Source organism: Mixophyes fleayi, chromosome 9, assembly GCF_038048845.1.
Source record: "Mixophyes fleayi isolate aMixFle1 chromosome 9, aMixFle1.hap1, whole genome shotgun sequence".
NCBI classification, from domain to species: Eukaryota; Metazoa; Chordata; class Amphibia; order Anura; family Limnodynastidae; genus Mixophyes; species Mixophyes fleayi.
This window is the reverse complement of record NC_134410.1, coordinates 26,872,689-26,897,930: the sequence shown is the minus strand read 5'-3', so window position 1 is coordinate 26,897,930 and position 25,242 is coordinate 26,872,689. Positions and strand designations below refer to the sequence as shown.

The window sequence follows — 25,242 nt, the reverse complement described above, 5'->3', positions numbered from 1 at the left end:
CCAAAAAAATGAGTAACTTTGAACCTTGGCAAAACCATCTTACAATGCAAGGGGTGCAAATGAGTTTCTTATTAAGATAAATACTGGCTGTTTTTTCATGTAGGACGCAAATACTTAATAGCTTTCTTTTTACACTGACATTAAAAGTTGATCTAGGACATACCCTACCCCAACTATAAATCTGTCCTCACATTTTAAATTTACCTCCCCCCTCCAGAGCAACATGGTTTCGCCAAGGTTAAAAGTTATTATTTATTTTTTTGCCTTACTTTCCTTAATGAATCAGGCCCAATGTTTCCATGCCTAACAGACATAAGAATATTTTAAATTAGGCGGTGTAGACCAGCAATTTGAATCTGATATACACAAGAGAGATGTCCCAGTGAAATAGGTAACTTTGATCCCAATGAGAAACAGAGCACACAGCCATCTATTACATTCTATTTTTTGTGGTTATATCAGTTCTGCATGATAAAAGACACCTGTGTGCTTGGACAGTCTGGTCTCTCAACGGGATCAAAGGTCAATACTCACCAGCGTCAACCCCTGCTTGTCTCTTTCGTCTACCGACGAAAAGACGAAACGAAACACGGGCAAGGTTTAACCACCAGTGTTCACTCAACTTATTGAATACAAAAAAAAGCACAAATGCGAGATAAAGTCTTGGTTACCATAATTTGCCCCACTCTCCTGGTCTTCCTCTACAGGAAGTAATGGGGCATCTGGTGACTCCACTTCTTCTGGGAAGATCTCAGGTGACTGTGTCTGGTCCGTCTTAGTGTCAGGGGACTGCAGAGACTCAGATTCCAAATTAGATGTTAAATTCTGCACGGGATCCAAGGTGGGGTTCTGGGAAGAGCCTAAGCAGACACAAGAACACCATTTATTACTTAGCTCTGTGTTACATGTAGGAGGCGTCAACATTTAACACTATTAAAATATGTTACAGATACAACATATTCGCTGATCTCTTTTAAAAGGTAATACACTTTTTTTTGAGTGAATTGAAAATATGATACGACATTCAGATAAACCAACTCGTGTTACTAAATGTCATCATTACGGAAGCACAATTTTATGTGTCCTTAATTAGCGTGAATTACACTGTATTAAACTATCTAAATGCTTAATTATGGCAACTTGCATAGTCATTTCCCTGGGTTAGAGTTCTGCATTCGGATATTTATTAGCATTTCCCAGTCTGTATACACACAATATCATCATGATGCACAAAACTACCATCAATTGATACGGTTCCATAAAATTAAGATTTAATAATCCCCGTTCGTTCCAACAGGATCTCAAGATCGTTCAGCATGACATTGATTTACAATGTCAGGACAGCTCTAAGACATTAGTGGGCCTTATACCAAGAGCGTTACTTTCTAGAGTAAGTTCAGATTGAGGTCTTAGGCTAAAGTTACGGTTATGTTCATCTTGAGATTAGTATTATTTCTTTATTTGACCAAGGGGATTTTGGGACGTCCTGATAGAGCAACTCAAACGGTAGATTCCCCCACTCTGAGACCAGCTTCTTCTCATAATCCCATTATGTAAAGAGTCTTAGATAGGAGCTTCCATGTTCTTCTCAATCCAGATACCAGTATCAGAAAGTGTAATAGGTTGGGGTCTCCTGCCCTGGTGAATCCATGGCAAATGCCCCATTTATTTCAACAGCCCTGGATAATTGAAATTGATTTCAGTATCCAAATGTATTTCATCCTGCTGCAGTAGATGGGGACCAGAGAAGAGCTAGCACTTGGGTGTTGTATAGTGTTCAAGTGTAAAATATTAGTATAGAGGGTGTGGTGAGGAGAGATGTGACCCATCACTCCCTATGCTGTGTGTACTGTATCATTACATTTACCAGAGGACCACTACGCTACGCAAAACACAATGTTCCAACTCTTCAGGGAATGTTAATGTTCAACCAACATTCCGAAGTTTTATAACAAAAAACATCATAACTGTTGATCTGTATTTCTCAGGCATGATTGTAGCATTACACATCATTATTATTCCCCAGCTCTATCTGACAATTTATATATTATTGTTCAACAATAATCCCACCTTCAGAAGTATCTGCCCTAATTGTTTAGCCGGTTAGATACTCTCTACATGTAGCCTCAATATATAGCACACAGGGACACATCCTATGTCAGAGCTGACATAACATTTTGATTCAGCCAGGAAGTAATTTCATAACATTGCAGAGTCATAACAAATCACTTCTCATTTTGACTGCGGATATGGTTTCAAAGCCAAATATGTGTCCAAGGGACTAGCCGATGTCAAAGACTCCTGATTCAGTGTTGTCACTAGATCCTAGGGCATGGATAGGACATAATCTCCTGAATATTGGTTCACGGTGTTTAGGTGACAAGCAGGAAAAAACTTTCATGATTTCATTTATTTAAGGCTGCGTGGATCTCAAACACCTTTAGAAATATATTTGTAGGTCACAAGTCTTGTCAGAACAGAATATACTATGAATGTAGAGGAAGAATCAGGTCTCGATTGTATAAAAGAACAAAGAACTAATCGAACTATAAAAGGATAAGCACACTGACAAGTACAGAGTACATACTATCTTAAGGGGTTCGGTACATCATTCCGACCCTTTAAGTGTCAGCACTTAAGCTGCAGATATGAAAATGTCGGCAGGCTAAATGCCGACACTTGCAGTATGTAGACAGGGGGAGAATGTCGCCAATCACAATGATGACAGTAAAAGATCAATGCCGCCAGACCCGGAAACATTGGTCTTTTAATGTCGGCATTGAGATTGGCAACATTCACAATTTCGACAATCACACTGACGACATCCTCTCCCTATCTACACACTGCAAGTGCCGACATTTACAGAGTCGGAATAATGACTGTCACCGATCATAAGTATCTTAAAGCCTGCCACGGTTTAGGTGCGTTTACAAACAGACCTGTGAATGTTACAAGATATTACAGCTGAAAGTTGCAGTTTGGATGTAGGGTTCTTTAAAAGTAAAACAGTTCTGTCTCCTGTGCAAAATAGGATTAGCAGCTCACGATTTTCTAGATCTGCAAGACTCCATAGTACTCCACAACACCCCATAGAAGGGATATCAATGGGACATGACGGGGGTGGGGGGTAATGGACTATCCCAACTCCTCCTCCCTACCTTATTTCAAATAGTTTGCTAGGTACGGTGTGACATAGTCACCTGCAGTACCTTCACCTCGTGCAGTGTCTACAGCTGACCCCCAACTAGCAGACAGCAGTGGTCTAAACCAATTCACGCAAAATGCTATACACACTGCTCAGTCCAAAACGTGAGAGGGGGCACAGGGTGATGAAAAGGTGCCAGGAGAAGGGGAAGCAAAAGCAGCATGGAGGGCGCAGTGTGATCATAAGGAGGCACGGCATGGTGATGAAGGGGCACAGTAATGTGTGTGTGATGGCACAGCGGGCTTGTGGCAATGTAATGTGTGTGTGGTAGGTGGTGGCTAACTAATGGTGCTATTTTGTTTGTGGGATGATGGAGGGACAATTTAATTTTATATTGGGGACTATTCATTTAAGATGAGGTGGTTTGGGCGCTATTAATTGAATGCGGAGTTGAGTTTGAGGAGCATGAGGTCTATTTATTAAATATGAATATAAATTTTTAAATGGCAGGGACGGTTGTGGGAAATAGTTATATTTATTATACGTAAATGCCATTAATTTATTGCTGGAGCTGTCTGGAGGCAAGGAAATAGGTTTATTTATTAAATGGAAATACTATTACTTTAATGTTGGGGCTGGAGGAAAGCCTAAGTATTAATTGTGGGTCCTATTGATTTAACGCCGGGTCTGGTTGGAACTTTCTAAATGTGCCCAATTTTTTTTCCAAATAGGGCCCCCAACCTTCCAGGATCCAGACAAGCCGCAGCTAAAGTAACCAGCATCCACAGGTGGTGAAAGTGACAAGAACAGGTAGGACAGTTTGTCAAATGTTCTGAGTCTAGTGGGACAATCCCGATTTTTGGTGACTGTTCTGCCCAATCTAAAGGGGCAGGTCAAAACTGTGTATTCTTTATATACTACACTATGGTGATAGTTGTCCTTCGTGGGCTGACCACTCCCCCTCTAGTGTCTGGTCTCGCCTCTTTGATGGCTGGCCACACCCCCTATGGTGGGCCCCTAGTGTTGCAGTCCCCTGGTGGGCCTTTTATGCCCCAGTCCGACACAGATAGTGAGCACTACGAGCTGTGATATTACAGTAATGCTGTGGTCCAGGTAAGGATCCCCACCTATGTGCTAATGCAGTGATGGGCAAACTACGGCCCGCGGGCCAGATCAGGCCCACTTAGAGGTTCTATCCGGCCCGCCAATATTTTAAAAAATTTAATTAAAATATGCATAAAATTATTAGGGCCAACCCTGTGTGTCAGAACCTTCATTTTTATGCCTTCCCAGCTATTTCCTCCATTACACTTCATCCTCCTTCCTAAAAGGACACTTCGCATGTCAATCACTCAAACACCTGCCCGCCCCCTAATGGCTGAAAGTCATGTGAGAAGAGATGGGCTGGGCCATATACTAAGGCGGATTTCGATTGGCTGCTGTGTTGTCAGTTAGTGGCTCACCAGAAAGACGGATCTGCAACAAACTGCTGAAATAAGTGCTGTGTCTGTACGATCGCTGCACTTATAGAGGTAACACTGCTATATAACACCCTCCCGTCCCATTCAAAACATTTGTATTATATATTTTGATATTTGAGTTTTTTAATAAATTATATTGGCCCGCCTAAAGTTTTTCTTTTTTATTTGGCCCCGGAAAATAATAGCGGCCAACGTGTGCAGCCAAATATCAGTGATTTCCGTACGGCCCATCTCCCCCATTGATAAGAACATACATACATTGAACATCATAGTGTATAAAGTGATCTGTTTTGATTTTTTTCCTACTATTGGAAGATGGGTAACACTTGGAAGTTTCATATGCTGTACTCCAACAACAAATTTATTGGCACTATATAAGAAGATGGGTCGCAGCCTTTGCTAATTGGAAGCATACATCATGTTGTCTCGCATTATGTGGTACACTGTAGTATCTGCAGACATTAGGAGCATTCTACCATCATGGAAACACTTCACACTGTTCTTAATGTGATTTAGGAAACGCTGAAAAGGGATCAAGGACAGAGAGGAAGAAAGGGGATCCATTGTACTTCTGAACGATTTAAACAGAGCTGTTCTTACATTAAAGGGCAAAAAGTAATATATGCTCTTCTCTACAGCCTCTGTTCTAGACCTGTGGAACATGGACTCCAAGCTTTACCAAGGGGCCAATTAGTTTGTTGACTACAACAAAGTAACACAACATTTACAAGTAAAGAACAAAACAATCAGAATGGGTGTTTTAAAATAAACAAACACATATGGATTAGCTTGGAGTTATGTAACAAGTGTATGCATTGGGGTGTTTATATGAAAGGACCAACTTTATGAATAGTTGGTAAAGAGAATCTCTTATGTTTCCTGATTTAAGTTATAGCAACAGTGACACCTATTGGTTATAAATAGGTACAATTCAAGTACAACACAAAATATTGTATAAAGTGTTTACCTTTCATTTTACATTAAAATGTATTTGGAAATAATTCCTGTTTAAAGCTAGCTGCCCATCTAACCACGTTGTATTGAAATGAGGATAAAGGCTCCCGCCTTAGATCAAATAAAATGCTGTGAAAGTTTCCAGTTCAAATCCACTTCCTTACACTTACAAATATGAAGTTGTAGAATGAGACACTGTATTTGAGAGTCACACACTCATCTCAGTGCTCCCATTGCTCAGATTGGTTCAGGAGCTGCAGAGAACAGCAACTTTGAAGTCACGCCACCGCTTTTTCGATGCGCTTGTAGACTCCCAAACGGGGCTACACCACAAGATTCTTTCCTTTATTTTAAATGATTCCAGTGTTGCTCTTGCAGTGTGCTTTGGGTCATTATCCTGGTGCCAGGTAAACTGGGCAGACCATTAAACAGTTTTGGCAAAGCACAGCAAGTTTTTGTCCAGGATTTCAACATAATGTGCACAGCTGATCTTCATATCAATCCTGACATCCACATAACATAATCCCCCCACTCTTCATAGGGGGAGTAGAGGTACTTGGCTCCGATGCAGTGTTTGATTTGCACCAAACACAACACTTAGACCTGAAATTTCTACTTTAGTCTTATCAACCCACAAACTCTTCACAAGCATGTGTTTCTTATAAGCCAGGACTTCTAACCTGCTATGAAATGCCTGGTAATTGTTAACTGCCACACTGTCTTCCATCACAGCTACTGACTAATGTAGTTTGGTCAACATCCCAGGTGGCTGCTCAGCAGATTCTACTATAAATTCCTTTCTTGTCTGACGAATAAGGTCAGGGTGGTAGCCTGGTCTAGGGCATGCAGCTGTAGTTGTCTGCTTTAACTTTTGTGCAATAATCTGCACTGAGGGCTGTTTAATGCCTTTGTAATGGTCTTGGCTCTTTTCCCACATTCTCTATAAGAAGCACCAACAGGCCATGCACTTACTATTTCTGTCTGTGCGACCGCCGAGGTAACAAACTGCAACTGTGCAAACCGGACCATGCAATTCAAAAGTGTTTAAATATTTTCTAAATGTAATCATTTCTAGAAAAAAATACTGCAGTCAATACTTCGCAAAAAAAAAATAAAAAAATACTCCTTGAAGTCTATTACACATTCAGAATCTTTAGCAACAAATCATGTTAGGGGCAAAATACTTTTTCTTCTCAAAGGCTGTAGAAGACCTAGATCGATATATGTACTGTGCCCAATCATCTAGCCAGTCTTTCATGTATTCCCCCCCGAGTGTCAGCATAGGACACAAACTTGAGTTATTTAAAAGTCTGTACACATACATACACACAGTCCTCCAGGGCAGTGAGTGATGGGAATGATTCTTAATAAGAATAAAAGGTCAATAAGATTAATTATGATGATCATTAAAAAAATTAAATAAAAAAAAAAAATGTTAAGATTGTTGTACACAGTAAACTCTCTAATTTTCTGAAATGAGGCCACAAACAGCTCTCATCTACGGTTGACCACAAGGGCTGGTTGTTATTTTTGCATAAAATACATGTTTTTATACTCTCCATGGACAATGCATACGTCTGTATCAAGATTTTTTGCGTATCCCCTACTGGCGCCTCTTTATACCCAGAGAGATGGAACAGGGGAGGGAAGGTGCATAATACATGAAGAAGGTTTAATTGCAGTTAAATTAGAGCTCACTTCAGCAACAGCTATGACTGTTCTGTGATGGGCGCTCAAAGATCCGTGGTGATGAACATACTAAGCACATACCTTTGCAGTGTTGCATGTTTCTCATCACAATGGGCCCAGCCTATCATGAACTGGTGCTTATCGCTATGGGAGCCAATGTGGCTCAGTCCCCATTATCAGAAACCACACCAGGGGATGCGCACTGGTGCTCAAATTTATTAATTTCTGTGTGAAGCCTGTGGTCCCCGCTACCATCATACAGTAACGGATAATAGTACATAGGTTGGTCAGAAGTGCAGATCTTAATGCCGAGAGACTTTCATTTGAGGGAGGAACACATGGTTAGGGGTCATGCAAAACAGGCCCTGGTATACCATAGGGTCAGGGTTATTTAAAATGTGTAATCCAGGTATATGACTCCAGGATCTTGACAGTAAGCTGAAAGTTATGAAATGCCAGCTTCACGGATCATCCTTGCACCAGTTATCACCCAGATATGCTACAATCCTGCCACCACAACAATGTAAGAGGTACAACAGAGGCATTGACGCTGGAGAAACACCATAGAGCTGACAACAGGCCAAAAAATGGAGCACCAGGGAGAGCCAAGTATTCATGTTCTTCCCACTTAGGGATATGAAGGTAGGCATCTGAAAAGCAGCTACACCCGATACCTAAGCCACGGTGGAAGGGGACTTTCTGAAAAAAAATTGTTGATGTCCTTCAAATCATACACCAGTCAAAGGGAACCACCCTATTTGGGTACCAGGAAGAGACTGAAATAAAAACTCTGACCCTTGAAGATTCAGGACAGGGTAGGCGACCGCAGCAGCCCTTAAATGGTCAAGTAAAACTACTTTATCTGCTCCTGGTCTCTTGAAGTACATGAATAAAGAAATGGTTTGCAGGGAGCTCCATAAAGCATAATTGAGATCATTGAAATCTGACCGAGAACCAAGGGGTTTGACATGTGGCCAGGAATCCCTGAATGAGGAAGAGACAAGCCCCAACTGCTTCAGTTGTCATTTAGAAGCTGCACTGCTCTGAGGCAGCCTAGTCACGAGGAATGGTCCCAAGATATCTGCACCCAGGGAACAAAAGAAGCTTGTGCAGTAGAAGATGGAATAAAGTCTTCCTACCAAGAGCCTTAATCATCATTGGTTACTCCGGTTGCAGCGAGAGGGGCTATCCAGAAAAAGGTACCATAAACTGGGATTATTTATTATTGCCTTGTGGCCAAGACTGGAGACAGAACTCTCAGCACCAAATTGGCCGAGTACATGAGCCCTAGTCTGCAGAATTAAGGATAGCATCCTAGATGTAGGATGCTACAGCAAAGACCTTATAAGAGAACCTGCATGAGCTTTGCCCTGGGAAAGCAGTTCTGCAACTACTTGTTGCCTGCAAAGGCTAGTGTATTTGCCAAAGCAGAGGTAGACAATAGGCTTTCAGAAGTCCATTTATCCAAAGAGCCCTAGAAGGTCACCGCATCTGGTAAAGGAATCATGGTTCTCCCCAATACATGTGAAAGCAAAGTGTCAACAGCTGGAGAGCATTCCCACAGATCCAAATCTTCCTGGGAAGAAAGGTAGATTCATACAGCTTGGAGCCTATTTCCATGACAATTAAATGGCTTGTCTACAGCAGAAGACCAAAAAAAATAAAAAATTATATATTTTGGAGAGAAAAGTTTCCCAGTTTGACAGTGGGAAGTTGACCTTAGTCTTGCAACTTGAGTGTTCAAAGGCAGAAAGTAACCCCCAAATACTAGTCAACAGAATTCAACACAGAAAGTGACTGACAATTCCTAAGCTCTGTTGGAATCCGATAAGACATAATATTCACTGTCTTTATTATTACTTGCTCATCAGGCAAGAACGGGCCCAACAACAATTTGTTTAACAACAAATACCAGATATGTAACAGGACTCGTTTTTGGGACATATCCCAAGCTGGTTACAAGACAGAAACTAGAGGGCCCTTCCTTACATCTCCGGACAATAAAATACAGAACACAGACTGCGTTAGCGGAGAGGGCCACTCTGCTTCAGGCAGTGCTGAAGTGTTTCAGCCCCTAGTGGTGCAATGTGGTACTGCAGTACTACCTGCAATGGAACCTTACAGCTCAAGTGAACTCGTTAGCCCTGTAATGACTTATGGCCCAGTATTAACAACTCAAAGGCAAAAGAGCACTGTACCAGTTTCTAACCCTGCCTATCTCAGAAGGCAATCAGGCATCAAATGTCAGGGAGCAGTTGTCTCCTAGTGATAGCCTTTCTAACTTTAATAGCAATCCTAGAAATTTCTATTGAGTTTTAACCATGTCAAAATTATTACAATTTGAAAGGCTGCTCGTCCTTGCATTAGCTTCAGCAATTCTAGATACTCATATACCACCTGACCCCAAGCACATCTTACTTCCGCTGCCCCTTCCAGACCTCACCAAATCTGAACACAAGCTTCTTAGACACATCATCAGCGCTGCCACATGTCAGATAGCGGCCTCCTGGAAGAACTCTACACCGCCAACACTTCAGATGGTTTGTGGCCGTATTTGGCACACTTACCAGATGGAACACATTACTAGTGTGCTGAGGGGCTCCTCCGTCTCCTTTTACAAGGTCTGGTCCTCATGGGCTTTGTACTATAATCAAACTCAACTCCAGTTTTAGTGATATCCATATATGGAATGGTATTTCTAAGCAAGTATATTTCACTTTCATTTGATGCGTGAATCCTTAATTTCCCACCTCTCCCTACATGTCCCCCTCTCACACATCGCGCACCCCCCGCCCCTCTATACCCCACAATTCTAAGATATTAAAAACAACATCTTTACAATACTAGATGAATATACAATTGTTTTCCGTATACAAAAGTTATGAGCGTTCCTGCATGTAAACACGTGTTATCTATTTTTTATTAACCTCTCGATATGCTGTAATGCCCTCTTTTTACTGAAAAAAAGATGTTTCTAATAAAAAGTATAAAAAAAAAAAAAAATTTTTTTTTTTGAAAGGCTGCTCTACTGCAGCACCAATAATTGTGGGCCTCCCAACACTTATTCAAGCCATGCTGCCGTTATAGACAGTTGGATGACAAACTGTTAAATTGCTGACTGTTCTGCTAATTTAGGCTGGATTTAGTCTTGAGATTTACTGTAACAGTTTTTAAATAAACTTAAATCAATAGACAGATTCTATCCTCCATTTGGCTGGTGCATATTACAGACACTACGATTTTTTGGCATTAAAGAATTTGACAAATAAGCACCATTTAACTGCGATTTGTAAAACGCCAGTAGCATAACCTAGGTCTTGGTCTTCTGTTGCACCAACCTTATCTTTGCCAACTGACAGCCCAGCTTGGTAATATACCCATGTTAAAAAAATTATATAACCTCTTCTACTATGTAAGGTCTTGTGAGTAAAGCCCAAAACACCACATCACTGTTTAGCCACAAACATTTATTTTAAATCCCCATTATACAGTTCAGTGCAAGGCACTGGCCCTATATTTCAAAAAAATAAAAAAGTACTTTATGCTTACAAATTCATGTTTGTCCCAGAGTCCCATTAAATTGAAAACAGTACAACAGTGTTTTATTTGTTTTTATACTACAAATAAAATAAAAATAAATACTGAACAATTAGCAACATTTGTTTTAATCAAAATTTGGCTCATGATAAGGTTTCATCAATCAATACAATCTTAAAAATAAATCACAAGAAACATCGGTTGTAGAGAAATACACAATACACATTTTGGAGTCGTACAGCGATTAATAGCAGCCAGAAAGGTTTGTGTCATATGTATGGATTAAGAACTCATCAGAAATGAAATTTTACTGCAATCCCCACCAACCCTTTGGTCCAACTAGCACATCCACTGTGGAAACCACACAGGTATGCCTTTTTTTTTGTGGAGGGGGAATTTGTTAAAATTGTATTTCTAGGTGGAGACCTCCTTTAACATGACAGCTGCATTTACGAATCAATCACCACATGAGAACACGATCCGATACATACACAATACAATAGGTTTCAAAACAGATCAAGACAGTATCATAGAACTTATGTATTTAATATGGTTTTGTTTATCCCCCCCCCCCCCCCCTTAGTATTTAATTTCTATGATGCTGTAACTCTTACAGGCGCCATTATGGTACATTAAAACCTTTGGTCAGTGATTAAGTGCTCGCCATAGCAAGCAATATACTATAAAGGACATTAGATCATTAAAATATCAGAAAGGATGTATATTTTCCATATTATTTTAAAGTTGAAGACTTTAAAATTAAAAAAAAAAAAAAAAAAATACAAAAAACTAAATCTAAAACCAGTTTGTATTTTCAGTTTTCTGTAGTACATCCAGAGTTGCAATATTTGGATATGTTTTGACATTACCGAACATAGTGGTGCAGAAAGCAGCCAGACTGCTGCATGTAGTCTTAAATTAATATAGCTCAGTCTTACAGAGGACCGGTCATGTCCAGGTCTACAAACAAGGTCATGATTTATCCATTTAGAATAATGCATATACTCTGGTCTTACTGTTGAAAGCAACATGTCGATCTGTTTTCCCTTACCTAAAGGGAGCCGATGCCAGCTTCAGCTATCTAAGAGTATGGCGGGTATATTGAATTCCTACTCAGATGATACCTGCACCGTCTCTCGCACTGAAGTCCAGGCTTCAGCACCGATAGAGCCCGTCACTATATAATCTACTGACACAGGAGAGCAGTGTCCAGAAGTGTCATTCAGCATGACACTGCTGGATTACATGTCAGTTTATCAATGGGGTTAAACTATTTTATGCCCCCCCCCCTGCGTTGTACACATTTTTACAGTAAAATTACCTCATGTGACAGATACTCTACATAAGGCAATGCTTTATATATTCATGGATTAGTATGCACCAATAACTGAAAGCAGCTAACTGCCAAGTAGGTTTCCTCATTTTAATAAACACTTTACAGCCTTCAAAGCAAATTAGCTGTAATCATGGCTGCCCCAAACAACTTCTTACAAAGAAAATTAGCAGCAGCAAACAGCGAGTGCTGTTCTATCACAGTGAATGGATTTATAAGCAAACACAAAAGAACAAAAACACACAAGGACGGAATTAGAGCACCGGGCATGTGATTCTTTGCTCAGTGACATAAAAGATAAAAAAGTTACATTCTGGGCATAATCCACGCAGGTTAAGAGACACACAACGCCTATCATTCACTATCCATCATAAGAGCTGCGGCGGACACCCAGCACGAAGCGGACGGGCTAATAGCTGACTTTGCGCTGCCTCCTCTTATTGCCTGCATGATTGGGAAGAACAAAAGCTTCAGTCCTTGTTAATAGCATAAAAAAAACAAAAAAAAACAAACCAACACATGTGAACCTTGTATATTTTAGAGTAACAACTCCAACCATGGGAAGCCTAGTACCAAGCCCCGTACCCACTGCCTACACATACTGGAGACCACCGTGTTGTGTGGCGAAGCAAACAAAGACGGTAAAATAATTCTATAGCTTCTGACTTCAGAGGTACAGCGTGTCTAGTAATACCAGGGAATGACTCCATTCTCATGAATATTGGTACAGCCCAAAGGAACGCTGCCACCACTGTGTGATGTCACCAATAATGATTATTTGCACACCAGTGGGTTTGTTTTTTTAAGTCTTCAAAACGCATCAACACTGGTTCTCGATGCACTAGCCCCCCACATATAATGGTTAAACCATTGTCACCCGAATACTGCATTGCTGTGGTAAGTCTCATAGCAGACAACAGGTAAAAAGGATGCTGCAACCCATAGCAACCAGATGTTTTTTGTTCCATCTAGATAACAGATTGGTTGTTATGGGTTCTAGAATATTTAGCTTGCACCAGTTTTCATGAATGGTCCCTGCTAATGGTCCGTGCCAATAGTGTCCACCCAGGAGTAATGTGCCACTTAACCACAGGACACATGAACAGTTACACAGCACCTGGGTGTCTGGGCATGCACGGACTCACCTATGACATAGGACACATGAGGATACATAACGCAGGAGACCTTTCCCCTCGCTTTCACTTCACTCACATCCAATTCACAGATGTGGCAGAAATGACATTTCTAATTGTAGTATTAACAGGTTTATAACAGATTTATAGCGGTTTTAACAATATGAATGTAAAGAAAGCGGAACCCAAAAAAACTTCTCGCTGGGTGGTGGTTATAGTAACATTAATACAAAAATTACCAATATTAAAAAAGCGCCACTAAACCAAAGACACATGTCACACACTGTATAGACTTATACGTATCCTCCTGCAGCTGTTACCAAGTACTCTGCTTCTCTATTGGTTTCCATCTGTTGCTATAATGAGGGAGAGTGGACTATTTTCAATGCACTGAATATAACAAGCGTATGCTTCAAAGATACAGCAATCTACTTACAACTTAAACGTTATAGGAAGGCATGTACAGGCCAATTCATGCAACAGAAGGTGGTCTGCACATCTTGTGTGAAGTGCTGCAGCCTGGTGTTCTGTGGGGGTGAATTCCATTAGCCACCGGACATCACCGCAATGTCTAGCTGCGCACATTGACGCCTAATACGGTACAGAATCTAAGTCTCTATGGAACTTAATGGAAAATGAACGGAGATGAGTAAAAAACGCTGCCGTGATGTGTTTTTCCGCGGACTGTTAAGGAGACATCGCGGCACATTGAGTTCCCCCCTACACGTTTGTGGGGACGGCCACAAATATGGTTGGACCACTGCTATCATTTGTTTGTAATGTGATCTTGAAATGCCCATCTTAAAATATATTCAGAGATAAATTGAATGCAATTTGTGTGAATTTGGCAGATACTAGTTACAAATGTCTTCAGCTAACAAAAAAAAAAAAAAAAAGTATCCTTTGATTCAAAAACCTGTCCAAGGATTTTCTTTTTGTAACACAGCAGTCACTCATTCAACAAATTGTTCCCCCAACACAGAACTCCATTCACACTGCCACCTGCTGGCCACTTATTCTCAGCGAAGTAATCCACTGCTGTTCGCCCATTCCCTAATGCATGACACTTGTCCTCCATACAATCCTCTATAATAAATTTAATATACCATATGCTATAAAGTATTAATTTTGAATAATTAGGAAATGTCATAATTGTCTGTCCTTTGGCAAATGCCTTCACAATCACCTTGTCACTACATGAAAACCATTTTCACTGTGACGCAGGAATATTACAGCGATACCAGGTAATACCAGCCGGGAGAAATGTGTGTGCATTGGTTCTTGTCAGTGTATTGCTCTTTAAACTTTCACTGACCTGAAGGAGAAAAATTCTCTTGAGACCTTGTGTCCATGCTGAACACCCTCATATTAATGGCTTGAGGAGGACTGTCCTCATTGCTGCTTCCTGGGGGTGACAGCAGTTCCATCTCTTCCCCCCAATCAGTCACTGGACAGTGTCCATCGGGGGAGAATGGACTAGTTGGTTTGGACTGCATGACTCGCTCATCAGGGATATCATCGGGTGAAGGCATAGTTAGCTTTAGGGCCTCCACTTGTTGAGGTAGCCTTTCCTCTTGCGGAGGTTGCCTTTCCTCTTGTGGGGTGGCTGGAGAAGCTTTGGTGAGCTCTTTATTGGGTGGGTCTTCCTCAACTTCTGAAGAGTCATCGTCTTCACCACCACTAGCATCTGTCCATTCACCGTCTTCATCTTCACAATCATCTTCAGCATCATTTTTTGCTTCACCTCTCTTTTTGGCCACCACTGCTGCCGATACCACTGAGATCTTTTTCTGGGTTTCCTCAACCTTTTGTTTCTCCTGTACAAGGATAATCAAATTAAGATATTTGAACTTTCACCTAATTGCGTAATCTGAAGACTTCCAAGACTTTATTGAAAACCAAATCTTATTTGAAGCACTAGGTTGAGACACAGACCAATCAATGCACAAGAGACAGGGAACGTCTAAAGATGTTTCAGACCTTAGGACCTCCACCCCCCTTGCCAAGTAAGACAGACCCACTACAGAAAGTACCCAGTCAGCTGGATTTTCCTTCCTAGGGATGTGTATCTACATTTAGAGTGAAGTTAGTGTTTAAGGTGGGTATGACTAGGATCTGAGAACCTAATTTGTATTCAAAGTTCAACTCCTGGTCATCTGTAATGTTCCTAGTTTTTTAGTGGGCAGGGAGGGATAAAACAACCTGAAGGCAATTAAACCAGAATTTTCACTGTAGCAGAATAGGACAGCGCTGACCTCAGAGGAGGCAGTGACATGCCCACTAGTGTGAGAACATTGAGGATAGGGCTGCATATGACTGGGCCATTGACATAGTGCGAGTGGTGGGAACCCTGAAGCAAGGAAGAGGCCACACACTGAGTTCATGAAAGGAGCAGAGTTATAATTATAGCATAAAACAGTGAAGTGAGGAAGCCATCAAAAGACTGCAGAAAAGCGAATGTCAAACAGCCCTATATGAAATAAAGTTTATAAATCCAGCTCACTTGGAGATAAGTTCTGGGGTCATCACCTTACGAATGAGCGTTCTACGAGCGATATGCCCAAATGGACATTACTTTAGAAAAACATTATAATACAGCTCAGTTAATCCTAGGGGGCCAGAAGATTTAGCTTGTACCTGCTGTCTGACACCGTAAGCCATGTAGAGATAGGGGGCCTCTCATATCTTCCCTCCCAATATTCTCTATGGTTGTTCATCATGCCCATCAATGGCTGACCGGATACTACTGGGCTCCTGGAGAGGCTTAAACCACCTTCCCCAGCAGTCATGTGCTATGAAATGCCCACTTCCCCAATTGTTTATTTTTTTGCCCCCCACGCAGCACCAATGAAGAAAAAAAAAACAAAAAAAAAAAACCCCAAAACAAACACATACCACTTTCTCCACGCAAGTCTCCTTCTCCTCAGCTGGTGAAGGTTTTTCCTTTCTATCTACCTCCTCTTCCTCTTCATCCTCTTCCCAGCGGCTGTCATGCATGCTGTAAGAGAACATGATCTATGTAATCAACCTCTGCTCTAGCAATTGTGTATGTTCTATACTAGTGTGTACAACACTGAAGAACTTGTGTGTTGACTTATATAAAAAAAATAAAAAGATAACAGCCTTAATTCACTGCATAAACAGCAATCACAATGTACTTGGAGCCAGTAATATCAGTGTGTGGTTAGTACCCTGTTTTCTTTAGGTAAATTTACAGTGGCCAACACGTCTGACAGACCTGGGGTCACGAGTTGGATTCCAACAAGGGACCTATTTAAGTGGAATTTGTGTGGGTTTCCCCAGATTTTCCTCCTGCAGTCCAAATACATACCACCAGATCAACGATCTAATGCATAGAACCCAGAGAACAAAGTCGATCATTGATAACACAAGATATACAGAGGAAGCACATTTTATGGACAACGCCTGTCTCAGTATATTATGATCATTTACAACCTCACTGCCCCAGCACAGTAATATCATGCATTGGGTGGGATCACTGTGGCATTAGTCTGTACATCCTCCACAGTACAGGTGCCATAGGCGTTCACCATTTGCCCCAAATAAATATGCTCCATCTCTTCCCAGTAGCTCCATATCCAGCCTGACATGCAGAAATCACCAGTGAGTGATGAAATAAGATTATATGACAGGTCAAAGAGGTAATAGTCTATTATATGACATTTTATGTAATCAAAATGACCATTAAGGATCAATGTAAAGATCTTGAAAAGAAGTGGTCTGGGATCAAATTGGAAACAGGGAGGGTCTCTGCATTTGTCAGTCATCCCCTGCACACGCACCTGTATGGTTTGTTCCGGCCCCGGCCTCTCTTCTGATCACTCCTTTGTGAGGGTCTCTTAAGGCCGTCTACAACAAACTCTGCCATGGTGGGCGGCCTAGGAGCCCCTCGTCTCCCCTGGTCTGTGATAGAGCAGACAAGATTCATTACATGCCCCTAGCCAGCACAATGACAGACAGGAAGGTATCAAAGGGACATTTAGTTGAAGAGTCAGCACTATCCAATCATACAAGATCCAGCAAGCACAGCCCAAGGTGCACTATATCATTAACAGAAGGTTTCCCCAACGGAGGCTAGTCATGGGGAACAATGACTTATATAAAGGTTTAGTCCAATGCAGGAACAGCAAGATGTAAAGACAGACATGTAATGTGCAGTCACCTCGTCTGCTGGTTGGTTCATCATCTATATGGGGAGCTGCTCCTTCCTTAAACCTGTCAAGAAGAATTAGCCATAATTAAGAGCATGGTTATTATAGCAGGCGAGGCACTGATAAAGACAGCACACTAGGGTTATAAATGTCATTAAAGTCTACAGAGGCCACCGTTGCTAATTACATTGAGTCAGTTTTCTCTGCATCCCACTCTCGCTTCCATTGCCCTGTGGCCTTTCGGTGACGCGCCAGTCTCTCCTGATCAATCTGTTCTCGCTCTTGTTTCCAACGCACGTATTCCGCACGTTCCTTGCCAGTCATGGATATGGTCATGTCCACCTGATTTTTCACTCCCGGTCTCCTCACCTTGCAAACAAAAGTCACTATTAGGCATGAGATGTAAGACCTTTCACCAAGTATACAAGTCTCAAGAGTATGGTGGTCCCAGAAGGGGACTGACCCCTTAAATGGCAGTCTGTAATAGACACTAGTTCTTGAAAAAAAACTAACATTAACAAATTCTCTTGCTTTCGTATTTTGGGATTCGGATAGAATAAATACACTGAATGAGCCCAAGTTACATACATGTCTGGAAAACACACACATGTACTTTTTCAAACACTTACATGACTCTCCTTTTCCCGGTCCATGCCAGTTTTAACCCTCTCAAAATCAGGGCCTCCCCAATTCCTAATATGTCTGCGGCTCCCTTCCTTCCTATCAACTTCCATCATGGGTCCTGTCCGCCTGGGGTCATCGAGAAAGTTGCGGATTGGATTTTTGTCCCTTACTCCATCCTGGAAGACAGACCACCAGATTGTTTAATATTTACATCTCTGGATCAATGCCCACTTAAGGGGTTAAAATGTGCAAACCGTTATCCTCTCAGCAACAGTTTGCTAGATACACTCTCTAAGAGAGTATCTGCCAATTAGCTAGCATACGCATTCCACTGACCTCTGCCCAACACATCCTCAACATCCTACACATGCTTAGCCCCCTGAAGCGGCAGTACAGTTACATACTAGTCAAACTTGATTAAGAGTATCTAGCAAAGGGCAGGACATAAAAAAAAACAAACACATGCCCAAAATAAATTTAATGTCTTTAAACATCTATCTTTAAATTGCAATTCTCCACATTAAATGTGGGAGATAATTAAGTCATCCTTCTGTTTAAGAGTCACTATGCAAGTATGAGGTCACTAGTGCAAATAACCATTTCTATAATTCTGCTACTTCCGGTCTATTTTTTGCCTCAATGTGTTCACCATCAGGCTGGATCCAAACCTGGATGTTCTTAGCTGTACTGACTACAAGTGACGCGAGCATGCATGTAGCCCCAGAACAGCCAGGTAGTAATGGTCCGTTATAAAGGGAAGCAGCCAACAGGTGGAGGGCACACAGGACAGTACTTACCCTCCGGCTCCGCTCATACTCTGCAATCTGTTCCATCTCCTCGTTCATCTTTTCTATATTCTGCTTCCTCTTCTCTTCCCATTCCTGGTCAAAGAAAAGAATGTACCTGAAGTCAGATGACAGCAGGATAACGTAAGGTGGGTACCAGCTTTAATTCCAATACAGTACCTTGACTTTTCTGTCCGGTCCTGAAACACCATCTCCAACAGCAGCGAGGCTGCCACCTCTGCCAGGCGTACCACCGCCCCTGCCCGGCGTGCCACCACCCCTGCCTGGACCTCTTCCGCCTCTTTCTGCTCCTCTTGGAGAGGACGACCATCGCTCACCAGGAAAGCCATCTTTAGATGCCTGCGGACTTCTTTTTGATGCATCAAAAACTTGTCCCCTTCTCCCTCTTGCTGGCCTTTCTGGAGGGTGGGCGTCATCAACCTCCCCTATAAAAGGCTCTCCCTCTCTGTCCATATGGGAGTTTCGCCCAGCTGAGAAAGCTGCTATCCGGCCACTGGTCCTGTGGGTGGGACTTCTTGGAGAGGTTTCGGTGTGAGGAGGGGTGTGCGAGGCTTTGGGGGATTTCCCATCATTTACTACTCTCTTCTCCTACAGAGAAGATAAGACATAATATGTTAAAGTCATGTCATCTGTTTATCAGGACTGTACACGTGAATGAAATGAACGTGCAAGATCCTGCTTTGTAGGTTGTGGGTAATCTTGTGAGCACAAATAGAAAACAAAATGACAGAAGCTATACAGACAACAGGTATACAGCAGAAAAGAAGTCTGGTAAAGGGCAAGTCTCACAAGAAAAAATAAAAAAAACATTTCCCCGAGCTGCAAGTCAAGAGTTAGTGGAAATAAACCAGTTAGACACAGATTTAAAATTTATATCCCTCCTAGGGGTAAAACTGATCAAGCTGCGAGTTTCCGGTGGGTTTGAAAGTGGAGATATTGTCTATAGCAACCAATCAGATTCTAGTAATTTAGTACATTCTACAAAATGAGAAATCTGATTGGTTATTATAGGCAACATCTCCACGTGATACATTTACCCCCTAGACCAGGGGTAGGGAACCTGTGGCTCTCCAGGTGTTGTGAAACTACAAATCCCAGCATGCCTTGCCACCTATCTGCTGGTTATCTACTGGCAAAGCATGCTGGGACTTGTAGTTTCACAACACCTGGAGAGCCACAGGTTCCCTACCCCTGCCCTAGACTGTTATTGCTATGCTGGCTGCTACACAGCCCCAAAAACAGAAAGTGTATTTTATCAGTAAGCAAAATGAACATTGCTTTGGTTTTGTGTGCAGTCAGACATACTGACAAATTAAATATGTCAAGATAAAAATGAAAGCCTGCGTTCTTAGCCCAAGCTATAACACCCAAATACAGGGCCAAGAACTGCTCTCACCCCAGCAGAAACATCCAACGTGATGGAGAAATTCTCCTTCTCTTTCCGAGCTTTCTCCGGCTCGCCGTCAAGGTGTCTGGCCTTTCTTGGAGTGGTCACTGCGATTCCCTCCTGCTCAGCCCTCTTCCGGTCCTCCTCGATCATCTGGGAGCGAGATAGATACATAAGATACATGCTTGAGAAGATTGACAGCAGACAATGTAGAATAGCAACGTATATAAAAAAAATAAAAAATATGTATCTTGTGTTCAAACTGCTACTATGCACTTGGTCACCAAAACCATTTGGCCTGGTCTGCTTCAAAACAACAAATATGGGTTATCCTCCTTAAGCCTAGTACACTACTGCTGTCAATATTTTTTTTAAACTAAACGTAGTAGACAAACTCAATAGCAAACCCCATCAACATGCCAATAGTGTAAAGACTAATGTTATCAATGGGCTTATTCCTCAGAATATTGGCAAGACCACAAAATGACTACATCCACTGTGTGCCGGCAACAGGCCCACACACAAAATTAATACATATATTAGACATTTTAATAACGTCAGTGTAGTTCTGTGTGGTACTGACAAACACTAACATGTAATTATATGTCACACCCAACTTTACCACCCATATATGCTTATTAAACAGTAGAAGTGTGCACACCCTGCTGAGATTAGAGAGTACTCGTCTACCTGATGTCTCTTGACCAGTGCTTGATTCTTCTTGCGCAAGGCTTCAATCTTCCTGTCCAGCTCTGCATCCTTCTCTTCTTTAGACTTCAGGTCTAGCACAGAATCCTACAACATCAGAATAACCCCTTTCATTACACACCGCCAACCAGTCTCTAGTAACTTTTGGTCCTATGATGATCTCACAAACTAAACAGGACATCTGTGCAGCAAAATAACCAGACTGCTGCTTTCTCCAGCTGGTATGAATAGACTGTTCTACTTATAGTCAAAATTTTATGTCTTTTTCCCCCCCGGTGAACATAACAAAAGTAGAGAACCACCAGCTTAAACAGATTCTTCTGCATTCCATTTTTACGACAGGTGAACAAGGATGGAAAAAGGTATCACTAATCTCTATGTAGAGAAGCAGGAACGGTGCACATAGCTGCTTTACAAAAGCAAATTACATACAGGGATTGGTGGAAAGGTGGTGGGCACCACAGTGGCTTAGTGGTTAGCACTTCTGCCTCAGCACTGGGGTCATGAGTTTGATTCCCGACTATGGGCTTATCTGTGTGGAGTTTGTATGTTCTCCCCATGTTTGCAGCACCCGGGGGAAACCCACTTAGTTTCCTCCCACCCCAAAAACATACTAGGTTAATTGGATGTTCTCAAATTGACCCTAGATTTGTGTGTGTATGTTAGGGAATTTAGACTAAGCTCCAATGGTGCAGGAACTGATGTGTTCTCTCTATAGCGCCGCGGAATTAGTGGCGCTATATAAATAAATGATGATTAAGATATGTCCTACTTGCTCTGCCTTGGGTAAAGCACACATGTACACCGTTTCTGCATCGGTCTACGTGGATCAATGATTTCTCAGAGCTTCAGTCTCTCCTTTGCAACACGGAGAAACATGTTTATGTGTACATGGCCTAAATCTATACATTACACAATAAGTCTAGTAATGACTTCATGGCCTCTAAGGGATCCCGCTGAGAACTCACTGCGTCAAACCCAAGAGTAAAGGCTTTCTCGTGACTACACAGCACTGGGAATACACTGCACTGGATGAGATTACAGAGCAGTCATCCTCTAAATGCAGGTTCATATGCTCATTATTCCCAAGTGGATCATAATAGGCTGACGAGATGGGATCATAACCCTCCTTCATTATTTTATACACTTAAGTAACAAAATGTGAAGGCTATACACAACCACTGCTAGATGTTAACGCACAAGCATACAATACTTTACCATAATTCAGAGAAGTGTTGTCCAGGGCCCTAATGGCGGCTTCTTCCTGCAAAAATGATGGAGGTTTTCCATGAACTACAGATTCATAATTGACTATTATGATGTGACAAATACATATTACCCCAGACTTCGTACACATGAGACTGATCTATTGGACAATCAGGGAAAAGAAAAACCAACAACCTTGGCAAAGCACTGAAAAACTATAGAAGCTTGCAGCATGTCCGCAGTTATGGGCTGGAACAGACATTTCTGAGCACACTAGCAGAGAGCCTGGAGCGTCTTATGTTTAGTGTTATCCAAGTATCCTGTCACCAACGAGTTTTTGTTGGATAATGAAGCATTAGAAGATCTTGTGAGACACTCCATTCTGGACAGACAAAATGAACCAGTCACGCTTTTAAAAAAAAAAAACTTATTTTCATTGATGGTGGTTTCATCAAGGCCTGCATTTCATTCAATGCACATTTCTTTAGGGTATAATGTACAGGTTTAGCTTAAATCACACAAGGGTATACAAATGAGCAGATGTAAGATTTTTCTCAATAGGTTATTACGGCTCCCAAGTCTCTATAGTTCTCTCTCCTTACAGAGAGATTCAGACAGAGAAAAAAAAAAAAACATGCTTGGTTATGAAGGTTAATGGCAACTTTGGCCTATCAGTCAGGCCGAGACAAGGATTTGTATAATTCCAGCTGAAGAGGCTGGTGATCTGCAAGTACTTAGTTTACTAGGGGTGTGGGTAAATGCAAACATCATATTAAATGCATTGAAAAATCCGGAAACAGAAAAGGTTTTGAAAATCCACACATAAGCCAGATACGCATATATACACACACACCTTACCATATACACATTGAATTCACACAAAACACCCAGATCTACAATAGATTTGCACAAAAGGCAAGGAGTTAGGAGGAGGACTAAGACTTGAATACCCATGCCTCAACATTAATACTGAATTATTGGGGACACCAAGAGCACAGGGTGGACAAGCTCACCACACCTCTGAATTTCAATACAAAATCTACCATAGAATGACACTACCTCATTTATACTCATCACTGTACCTCCACATACTCTCCTTGTGGCTCCCTGCCACTATACCTCCACATACTCTCCTTGTGGCTCCCTGCCACTGTACCTCCACATACTCTCCTTGTGGCTCCCTGCCACTGTACCTCCACATACTCTCCTTGTGGCTCCCTGCCACTGTACCTCCACATACTCTCCTTGTGGCTCCCTGTCACTGTACCTCCACATACTCTCCTTGTGGCTCCCTGTCACTGTACCTCCACATACTCTCCTTGTGGCTCCCTGTCACTGTACCTTCACATACTCTCCTTGTGGCTCCCTGCCACTGTACCTTCACATACTCTCCTTGTGGCTCCCTGCCACTGTACCTTCACATACTCTCCTTGTGGCTCCCTGCCACTGTACCTCCACATACTCTCCTTGTGGCTCCCTGCCACTGTACCTCCACATACTCTCCTTGTGGCTCCCTGTCACTGTACCTCCACATACTCTCCTTGTGGCTCCCTGCCACTGTACCTCCACATACTCTCCTTGTGGCTCCCTGTCACTGTACCTCCACATACTCTCCTTGTGGCTCCCTGCCACTGTACCTTCACATACTCTCCTTGTGGCTCCCTGCCACTGTACCTCCACATACTCTCCTTGTGGCTCCCTGCCACTGTACCTTCACATACTCTCCTTGTGGCTCCCTGCCACTGTACCTCCACATACTCTCCTTGTGGCTCCCTGCCACTGTACCTCCACATACTCTCCTTGTGGCTCCCTGCCACTGTACCTCCACATACTGTCCTTGTGGCTCCCTGCCACTGTACCTCCACATACTGTCCTTGTGGCTCCCTGCCACTGTACCTCCACATACTCTCCTTGTGGCTCCCTGCCACTGTACCTCCACATACTCTCCTTGTGGCTCCCTGCCACTGTACCTCCACATACTCTCCTTGTGGCTCCCTGCCACTGTACCTCCACATACTCTCCTTGTGGCTCCCTGCCACTGTACCTCCACATACTCTCCTTGTGGCTCCCTGCCACTGTACCTCCACATACTCTCCTTGTGGCTCCCTGCCACTGTACCTCCACATACTCTCCTTGTGGCTCCCTGCCACTGTACCTCCACATACTCTCCTTGTGGCTCCCTGTCACTGTACCTCCACATACTCTCCTTGTGGCTCCCTGCCACTGTACCTCCACATACTCTCCTTGTGGCTCCCTGTCACTGTACCTCCACATACTCTCCTTGTGGCTCCCTGTCACTGTACCTCCACATACTCTCCTTGTGGCTCCCTGCCACTGTACCTCCACATACTCTCCTTGTGGCTCCCTGCCACTGTACCTCCACATACTCTCCTTGTGGCTCCCTGTCACTGTACCTCCACATACTCTCCTTGTGGCTCCCTGCCACTGTACCTCCACATACTCTCCTTGTGGCTCCCTGTCACTGTACCTCCACATACTCTCCTTGTGGCTCCCTGTCACTGTACCTCCACATACTCTCCTTGTGGCTCCCTGCCACTGTACCTCCACATACTCTCCTTGTGGCTCCCTGCCACTGTACCTCCACATACTCTCCTTGTGGCTCCCTGCCACTGTACCTCCACATACTCTCCTTGTGGCTCCCTGCACCCCTCTATCTCAATAAATGCATTTCTACATCTAGATGACGTTTAGCTGCCCATATACCCCCCCCCCATATGATGTCACACTCATTATAGACCGGTCTCCAAAGCTGCACCCGGGGTAAGCAGCAGAACTTACCGCAGAACTTACCTTTGCACCGTTCTGCAGCTGTGCACAGATGCTGGAACCACCATTCACCCCGTTTATAACATAAACCCCTGTACTCCCATCCCCGTGCAGTGTACGCAGCGCCCTCCATACTCACCGGCAGCTCCGGCTTCCGTCTCCTATACACACGCGTCTTCCGGTGACCAGCACGTTCCTCCTGACGTCACACCGTGCCGGGGCGGGGTTTCTGCTCTCAGACCGCTCTAAGGAAGCTGTCGAATGCCGTCTGGCCTTGCCC

General features: G+C 42.7%; 1 protein-coding gene across 4 annotated transcripts in view; it reads right to left on the bottom strand.

The window, feature by feature from the left end:
* Nucleotides 1–25,233, bottom strand: part of CCDC9 (coiled-coil domain containing 9) — a 40,203-nt gene extending 14,970 nt beyond the window's left edge. For 3 of the 4 annotated variants that reach the window (XM_075187118.1, XM_075187121.1, XM_075187120.1), the window contains exons 1-13: nt 25,102–25,233; nt 22,188–22,233; nt 20,952–21,056; nt 20,271–20,414; nt 19,034–19,462; nt 18,866–18,949; nt 18,074–18,244; nt 17,632–17,813; nt 17,456–17,508; nt 17,076–17,196; nt 16,168–16,270; nt 14,588–15,089; nt 672–860 (exon numbers count right to left, since the gene is read on the bottom strand). In XM_075187118.1, the coding sequence (XP_075043219.1) occupies nt 672–860; nt 14,588–15,089; nt 16,168–16,270; nt 17,076–17,196; nt 17,456–17,508; nt 17,632–17,813; nt 18,074–18,244; nt 18,866–18,949; nt 19,034–19,462; nt 20,271–20,414; nt 20,952–21,056; nt 22,188–22,190 (2,086 nt within the window). In that variant the 5' untranslated portion in view covers nt 22,191–22,233; nt 25,102–25,233. Of the gene's footprint in view, nt 1–671; nt 861–14,587; nt 15,090–16,167; nt 16,271–17,075; nt 17,197–17,455; nt 17,509–17,631; nt 17,814–18,073; nt 18,245–18,865; nt 18,950–19,033; nt 19,463–20,270; nt 20,415–20,951; nt 21,057–22,187; nt 22,234–24,986; nt 25,029–25,101 lie in introns of those variants that run through there. The other variant, XM_075187119.1, reaches the window with a different exon arrangement.
* Between the last annotated feature and the right edge of the window lie 9 nt (nt 25,234–25,242).